General features: G+C 47.0%; 1 protein-coding gene across 1 annotated transcript in view; it reads right to left on the bottom strand.

Annotated features, from left to right (window-relative positions):
- LOC119095678 (cryptochrome-1-like) overlaps positions 1–9,560 on the bottom strand; it is a 26,193-nt gene that overhangs the window by 6,493 nt on the left and 10,140 nt on the right. Inside the window, 1 exon segment of the mRNA XM_037218534.1 lies at positions 165–202. Within this exon segment, the coding sequence (XP_037074429.1) occupies positions 165–202 (38 nt within the window).

Raw genomic sequence — 9,560 nt, forward strand, 5'->3', positions numbered from 1 at the left:
CGAGACCAGCGGAGGTCGCTCGTGGGGCGCCGCCCGGGGTATCGGCTGGAACGGAACAGGCGCCATCTGCCGGCCAACATCGGCACTGGCGACAGAGGGCAGCACCAGAGGTGAGCGAGCGCGGCATGGCGCTCGCGACCCGCCGACAGAGGACAGCACCGTACGTGTGGACGGACGAGGGCGTCCGGTGCTCGTGGCCCGCCTGCGGGTCGGGCGGTACGCCGAGCGCATAGGAGAAGGAGCTTGCCGAAGCCGCGCATGGACGTGAGACCACAGTCGTGCGTAGGCCGGGTATGGCACCAGTCCATTCATCACGAGGCCACGACGCCTTCACGCCGTGTTTTCCGAAGAAATACCGTCCACATTGTCGCTTCATGTCTAGTAGCCTCCCCACGTCAAGCCCGTCGCCCCGGCAGTGTGCCTGGGCCGGGCGATGGGAACCACATGTGACGAAACAACCTCACTCATAATTATTGTTGGAAGCCTTTAGGTGGAAATATTGCCCTAGACCGCACAGTTCTCTGTTTAGTAAACGTGCTCTTATAAGCCTCGAGCGGTGGTAATGGCTGGCAATCACTCCTCGTTAAATCCTTGGAATGTTGGTGACGTAAAAACTGTGGTTCGCAGTTTCAAAAAAAAAATGACATGCTGCCAACATATCAGCGCATCTATTACATATTATATATATATATATATATATATATATATATATTATATATACAACCTATAACTACTGCCTTATCTAAATGCATGATATTTACGCGAAAGTACTTACCAACTTACAGTCACAGCTTACAGCCAACAACTAAACCCCCCGCGTGGCTAACAGACGTACTGTCAAACGTCTTGAGACCCTGTTGATTAGAAATAACAAGCTAGGAGTATTCGAAAACGATTATAGAACAACCCGCATTGTAATGTCCTTCAACACGAAAACGCCCTGGGTCGTCCCCACGAAGACGTCACCGTGCGACTGCAAAACATAGTCCCGATTAGTTCCGAATGCCAATCCCTGCTGTTACATCGCGCTGACACCGTAAGTTGGAATCGAAAACGATTATAATTTATATTCTTACCATGTCTTGACTGTGCTTTAGTGGCACTGCTCGACATTATTATCAGGCATCATATCCTGAGGTTTTCCTAGAGTATGTTTTGACATATGCACAAAGCGGCACAGTTCCTTTAACACCAACGGAATGTCAAAAATGCGACTTGCATGCGTCAGCAGGTTAGGGCTGTGTAGAAGAGAGAAGAAACATACATCCGACAACATTTGAGTACTGTCACCTTGCAGGTCATTTCTATTGCATAATCGACTGTCCAGGCCGTGGGTATACATGCTGTTTAACAACGTGTTAACAGCCAAGCGAAACATGTGCAGATAATTCAAGGCATCTGGTTGTGAAGCAACGCATGACATTTCGTCATGACTCAATTGATTTCATTCACCAACCGCCTTCCATCGCCATTGTCACTGCTTCTGTAAACAAAGATACGCATCAGGTACAGATATACCTGCATTTTCTATGACAACGGATGTCGCAAGGAGTGTTTTTCTCAGCGTGCGACAAACTCTGAGCGATTATTTCCGCTAAGATCACGCAGCACAAAATCCCTCAGCCGGACAGATCAAAAGCTCGCACAACGTATCCTTCTTAATGGGTGGGCGTATCCATAAGCCGAGTACGATTCGTAGTGACAGCGGCTGGCGGCTCCATACGGAATGGGCGTAGGTGACGTAGTTGTAGCCGACAGAACGTCCGTGGCGGGCGTAGCCGGATCCGTGTCCCCCGTGGCTGCGGTGGATCCGTGACCGTAGTTGTAGCCAGAGAACGTCCGTAGCCCTTAGGGCCGTGTCTGTTCCTCCTCCGTGGCTGCTATGGCCATAGCTGCTGCCATCTGCCATGGCTGCCATGGCTAAGGCCATGTGAGGCAGAGACAACGGCCACCAGGGCGGCGAGCAGAACCAGCTGAAGACGGAACACGCATGCTCGTTAGCACAGACATGTCAGAGTGAATTTGAAACGGATCGTCGGCTAGATGTCAGTTTATCAAGCTATCAGCGTTCCTCGAAATTGCGCACGGAGAACTGTATACCAAATAGCCAGCGAAACTGATGGGGAAATAATTTTGCACCCATGATGCAGCTGACCTGGACAGACAAGGAAGGGATTTTCCTAGTGCATATAGCTGATGATTATAACAAGGAAGAGAGCAGACACTTAAGTCACGATATTCTTTGAACTTTGGAAAGTGAAGTTGCATGCTATGCATAGTCTCTACCGTGATCACTTACCACCAGCTTGGCGTCTTCTTGGCTGTGGAGGGGTGTCCAGCTGTAGGAGCAGTGGTGCCGATTGAGGGCAGCTGGCCGCTTATAAGGCGAGGCAACGCTACTTATCTGGCAACGCTACTTGCAGCATTGCCAGACCCCTCCCGATCAAAGTAAATCAAAAACTCGCTGGACGATATCACAGCGCGATGACAGCGCCGTAAAAGCACACGGTAAAATCGTCTCAGACATTTGCCACCGGCGTCATCGCACACCCCAGCTGGCCGGGCTTCAGTTGGACCTAAAGCTGGTTACAGAGTGCGACTAATCTTATGGACCAAGGTTCCGTTCAATTGAGGTTCTCGTTTAATCTCTCATCCAGCGTCCCACCGGTCAACATTCGTGCCCGTGAAAAAAACTGTCCAAAAAATCAGATTGTCCAAAAATTTCAAGTCCTCATGTGAAAGTACTACCTACAACCAACAACGACCACTCCATCCCTCTCCTCTTCAAGTTCTTGCGGTTCTGGATTTTTTCAGTCGAACTAACAGAAACAAAGAAGATAATTATGGCTAGAAATGTGTATCACACGAACTATCTTGAAAATGTCCACAATTGACAATTCGCATCAGACAAAGGGGATAAAGGACTTAGTGACCCGGACTGGTTAGTGACCGAATTCAATCGAGTCAGCTCATATGATAGCAATCCAAAAGATAAGCTCGGCGGTGGTTGGTGCATTGATCCGTGACTGATTTCCGCTGGGCGAGATATTTGTAGTGTCAGTTCATCTGCTGTGAAAATAAAGACTGGTTACGTTAATTCAAATGTCGATGAAGTACATTCACATTACGATGAACATCATTCGCGAACCCTAGAATGGGCCATGCAGTTGTTTCTCACGAATGTTTGCATTAACCGTGGTTGGTGGAATGACGTTAGGGAGCGTGAGACTGCGGCATGTGGCTCTAATTTAGAGAATCCAATTTTGACGAGCACTTGTTAACATACTTGACCGCCATTAATCACAAAATGCTTACTGTGATATCACACATAGCTGTTAAATCTCCTGGTATGGGTATGGCCGTGTGATGTTCAGTGGTTTTGACATGACCGTTCATAAAGTATGCCACTTCTATGCGTTCATCAAGTTTTCGTCTTCTGATTTCACGTAAGGCAGCCTCCACTCTCATGTTTTCTAGTCACGTTTATTAGCATGATATCGTTACGCTTGTCCGTCACTGCCGAGCCTGCTTTCCGTCCCTGCTGACGCGGGAGTAAAGGAAATCAATTGAAAAATACCGGGTTATAAGATTTAAGGTAATGCAAAACGGAACGCAGTTTTATATACCCGTCTGACCGGGCCTGGTCCCGTATAAAGCAACGATGAAGAGGCTCCATCACCATACAAGTTTGGCAGGGTGGACAGGGTATCAAGCATGAATTAGTTCTTAATGAGAAGCGGGCAGGAGCTATAGCCATACAGCCGAATTGTTAGATTGCAATTGTCATTCTCCGTTCCTACTGTGCGTGACCTCTAACCCAATGATGGTATCATGCAATACTTAATACAGACACGCCCATGGGACAGAGTGTGATCCAGTGACGCGTGACCGGCAAGTCTACCGGCACCCCCAACAAGTGCAGGTGTTGGGAGCGCCGGCCGTATCGCCCAGACGGCGACGACAGCTGGACCGACACACAGTCTCCTGGAAGATATGACTTCCTTCATTAGCTCCTAACACGTTAGGAAGTCCGCAAACATCAGCTAATACACAACATTGGATGTATGCCTGCGCTGATAGCTTTGCAAGCAGAAATCCAGTATCAACATACACGTACGGCATTTGACGCAGATCAGAACCAGAATGAAACGGTATCCAGTCTTAGTTGTAAGCAGAGAGGGTCCCAATTGTTCGCCAGCAGAGTAACACTATTGCCTTCATCTGGACGGTGTTTATCACCCCGCGAAATCTCCAACCATGGCAAGTTCATTAAACTACCGACGATGAACTGACCACCAACTTGAAACCACGTTACAGTCGAAGACCAACTTGCATGGTCATGGGCCCTAAGATGGGTAAAGCCAGTACTTCATCAGGACCCTGATGCGGCTGGGGACTTAAAACAGGCATTATTGTAGGTTCTCGAAACAGGCTCTTTTAGATGCTTTCACTTCCAGACTCTTGTAATTTTCGTCATCACCGAGGACGTTGAGGGAACATGGGCTGTGTAAACCAGCATCATGGCGAATCAGCAAAACTGTCGATCGACGCGCAGGACATCATGATAATCGTCCGTCCCGATAGTACTGGTCTCATTTAAAGGAATCCGTAGAGAGCACAACTCGCCATACTTGCCCATACTGTGCGTGACAGAACAGCGTACGGAAGGCTACGCTCGTGAGACAGGATTATAGGTCTACTCAGCTCTTCCAAGGAGATATTCCATGAATTAAAAGAAAAAAGCCCCTAACAGCATCCAAAATAACCCATAATACCGTCAATATATGTGGTGTATGGCTATAATCAGCATCGTTATGCGTGCTATGCTGTTCGGGGAGTCTGGGTATCCGATCGTTTGGCTTACCGTTAGCGAAATGTCCGATATGCTACCACCAATATGCATATACAACATGCTGGCGCAGACGTTTACATTCATCCGACATGACGTCCACATCCGACGACATCCATCCGACATGACGTCATGACGTCCACACGTCGCATTTACAGGAATGGGTGGCAGATGAGAATGATCTGACACATGCAACACAGCATTGTTGCAGCCAACTTTCGCTGCAATATTCGGATATGCGATGCCAAATTATTCCCTCAGGTCGATAACGTCTTACCATTCACAAAGTACCACACATACCTGCGATCTAGGTTATGTACGCTCAGAGATGTACTCTCCGGCACGTGTCACAGGTAACGAGCAATATTGGGGTTTGCTGTGTGTCGAACCCAGGATGATAAATTCTATAATTCGTCTGAAAGACAGTATTTTCCTGACGTTCGAGTCACATCGTGATGTCGCGCAAGGGAAACCCCGGTATGGCTGGCTTTCTTCTGCGGAAGTTGGTGACCGAGCCGTGAGGTCACAGACCACCTGTCGCCCAAAGTGCCCGCGGACAGCAATGAGGAATGTGAATGGTGCGACCAGGTTACGTGACGCCAGGGGACACGAGCAAGGGTGTCGCTGTAACGTTATACGATTTTCAGGTGGATCAAGACACATAAGGGCAGGAATCTTTCACGGAAATCTAGAAATGGTCTGGGGAGACCAGATGTGAACATCAGCTAGCAGAAAGCCGAAATTCTCGTTGAAACGTCGACACCGACGGTAGAATATAAACGTTACTGCGGTAATGGCTCATTGTTGCTTCCAATGCATCTACGTCCATGTTCTGAGAACATACGTGGCCACCTTGCAGTGGGTGATACGGAAACGACCGCAAGGATTGTCAGGATGATCAGGAAGTGAAAACAAACAAGTGGTACAGTTCCAGGACGCTGACTGACGACAGCTGTTCACTGCTCGGCGGTGAGGGCCCAATTGGCTTCTAATTAGGATGTCTTCGAAATTGTGCCGGTTAAGTCCATCCTTCTTAAAAATGCCATAACGAGACAGAGTTCCAGGTAAAATTGTAAATATTTCCTCGGTTTTTCTGTGCTGCCGCAAGAAACAAACAATGCAGTTGTACTCTTTCGTATATCTTTGTATCTAACAGACAATTTAGCAATACATCTCAGAGTATTAAAGCCGCTTGTTTTCAAATACCCTGTTTTCACAGGTGTAAAGTTGTGTTCGATAACGTACTAGAAATTATGTTTTTAAAACATCACAGAGTTGAAATACTATAAGACGTCACTAGAAGAGCATCGAAGTTGACTGTATTCAGGAGAGCCTGTCATACTTATACTTACGTACATACCGTTCATTACCACTCACCATACTCCTCAGCTACCTTGTAAAACTTGGCGATGGTCAACTGCGGCGCGAATATCAACGTGAAATGTCAAGTATGGATAATTTCAAGATGCTTGCAACACTCCTTATGTGCCCTTTACAAGTTTCTTTCTTTCATTGGATACTGGTAAAAGTAACAATTTCCACGACATAAGCACCTGGCAGGGGCAATGGGGGTAATTGGTTACGGGTAGTAGTTTTTCACTAAAAAGGCTGGTAATGTTCATGATAACTTGTTTTCTGGAGAGTTTTTGAGGGCAAATTATTTTGTGGACAGTTTTCGACGGACAACTGGTCTATCGTGCACTTTCATCATCTGCTGTTTTACTCAATTGCTCTCACGCGGGCCGAAGCCATGGCAACTATGGCGGCTATGCATAGCGGCCACGGAGGAAACGGACACGGCCCTAATGCTACGAGACGTTCTCTGGGGTATAACTTCGGCCACAGATTCAGCCGCAGCCATGGGATGCACGGCTTCAAGCCACAGCCACCGAGGACACGATCCAGCCACGGACCTACGGGCGTTCTCTGGGGTACAACTACGGACCGGCCACGGGTCAGCGCCTACGGGGGACACGGATCCGTCACAGCCACGGAGGACACGGACCCTCCACGGACGCTAACGGACGTTCTTTCGGCTACAACTACGACGTCTACGTCCCATCATCCGTATGGAGTCGTCAGCCGCTCTAACTACGACTCGCACTCGGCTCATGGATTACGACATCCCATATTAAAACGGATCTGTTCCGTAAGCTTTTTGATCTGGCTGAAAGATTTATTACGCTGTACTATCTTAGTGGAAATGACCACTTTGTAGTTTGTCGTATGAGAAAACTCGTTGCAAACTCGGTTGTCGTGGAAATACAGGTTTTTCTGTACCTTATGTGCGTATTATTCGCAGCGATCAAAACAGTGACAACGCAATGTGGTGATGATTCATCATTTTGTCATCACCAATTATCAGTCGCTGATTCACAACTAATCACCTTCATTATTCTGCATTTTTGGCACCATTATATAGCAGAATACCGGCTTGGACGACCAATTATTCAACAGAAATGTCCGACCTGATGACAGTATTTAACATGTTTCCAGAAGTCACTCTTGCCTTGGCCTGGTGGTGCAAGTAAGTCGCATTTTTACGATTCCGTTTGCGTTATGCAGCACCATGTGGCGGGCGTCTTACAGCGATCTTAACATCTCAGGTCGAAACGTAGCGAGGAAACAAACTTCTCAACACGCACGCTATCTGAACACATCCCGCCTCAAGAAGCTTGCATACACGCGCAGAGACAGTAACAATGATGACAGTCCGATGTCGGCAGTGGGCTTCAGGGCTGTATAACAGTCTTTAAAACTGCGGCGTGAAAGTGTTGCATTGGCAGCGGAAGTGGCGGTGAGTGGGGTACGGTGGGACCCCACGACATAGTTTTACCCCAAGAAGGGCCTTCTTTCGTTTTTTTCCTGTCGGGAAAGCTGACTGATTTAAGTCTAGTGAACTATGCGTGTTCTTTCCAATCATGTATTCAACAAAATCAACAGGGAAACAAACCTTGCCCGTATGAGCAAAGCAAATAGCTCGCTGAGATTAGGTTTCAGTATGTTGTGTCTGGGTGGGCATCATACTTTTCAAGGCCGTGAGAAGATAAGGGATGATGTGGTGTTTATCCAGGCATACATTCACAGACCACGTAGGGAAATCAAATGAACGATTTCGTTTATTTGACGGTGAAACGTGATGTGCCGCAGTGAAATGCACTGGCGCGATGGAAATATGAACAATTGTGGTGTTAGTTTGAGCCGTGCTTGGTTTCAAAGACACAGCAACAGTTATTTTGCAACAATAGTCATCGGTTCAGTGCCACTGGCTGCTCTCCATGCGTGCATTCTACGTTTACTGAACCCCAACACAGAACTGCCCACTTTAACATGATCTACGACACATCAACGTTTAAGCTGTCCAGCTCATATGTGAACAGTCTCAATGTTATGTCCGGAAATAATAGCGCATTCAGATGTCACTGGGGATTTTTACTGAGTAGAACTTTTTGGTCAAGGTTCCACTCTATAACTGAAATGATTTTTTGTTTTCTTTATTTAAACGTCACTGAAATAAATGACAGGTATACCCACGAATGTCAATCGCCAGCTCTGGAATGGGCATAGGTGGTGTTTTTTTCAAGCATGTTTCCATAAACAATATTTGACGCGTTGACGATAGGGGACGCGGGACCGCGGCATGTGGCCGGAGTGTGGGGAAGACAGTTTGAGGAGCAATTGTTGACATACTGACAGAAATGTACTAGGAAATCCGTCATATGAATGACGGTATATTACACTTCATTTGTTGGCATTGTTCGTATATTCACCTAATTTTCAGTTACGGACATTACCATCAATCCGAGGTACCAAGTTGTGTGTTTTTGAGTTTTTCCCAAAAAAGAGCGCGTTTGCTTACTGCGATATCAGAACATAGTTGTTCAAACTGCTGAAATTTATACAACCACGTGCTTTAAAGTGCCTTCGAAGTACCATCGATAAATCGGGATACTTGTGTGTTTCTATCTGGCTCCTTTTTCCTATTTCAGATACAAGAATCTCCAATTTGATGCCTTTTTCCGGTCACGTTTCTTAGCTATAACCATTTGCCGTCGTTCATAAGAACTGAAGCCCGTGGTGCGGGATGAAAGGAAAATGAGTGGTAGGAAAGCCGTGTAAAGAAGTAAAAGAGTGTAGGGTGTTAAGATTTTAACGATAAGTGATAACCTGACTCCATCGATGTCACCCTAACAAACAGGCAAAGGTCTGGTCACCGTGCGAAAGCGAAGAGCAGGATGCACCTCAGGTAAAATGTAGGCAGGTAGGAAGGGGAACTTAGTTGCTCTCGTCGGGAAGTGCCGCTGGTTGTAACGACATCAATACGCATTCTTGGGTGTCGGTTTTGTGTCCCACGCTTCCTATTATTGAGTCTACTCAATGACGATATTATGCAACATGCAATAAGGCAACGCCCACGGAAACCGAGCGTGATCCAGTGGCACGTGACCGACACGCCTCCGGCACCCCCAACACGTGCATAACTGAGGAAGGACGGACATGTCGCCCATACGCGGCGACAGTTGCTAGAGAACCGTCTGCTGTGAGATATAACTTCCTTCATGAGCTCACAGCACCTAAGGAGGCCAGTGAACATCATCTAATCAGATAATTGATTGGTACTTATCTTGATGATTTTAAATGCAGAGTTCCGGTTTCAGCACGAAGTAAAGACATATGACGCATTTCAGCAGTAAAATGTACAGATATCCAT

This window comes from Pollicipes pollicipes, unplaced genomic scaffold (genome assembly GCF_011947565.3).
Source record: "Pollicipes pollicipes isolate AB1234 unplaced genomic scaffold, Ppol_2.1 Scaffold_4219;HRSCAF=4965_pilon_pilon_pilon, whole genome shotgun sequence".
In the NCBI taxonomy this organism is placed as follows: Eukaryota; Metazoa; Arthropoda; class Thecostraca; order Pollicipedomorpha; family Pollicipedidae; genus Pollicipes; species Pollicipes pollicipes.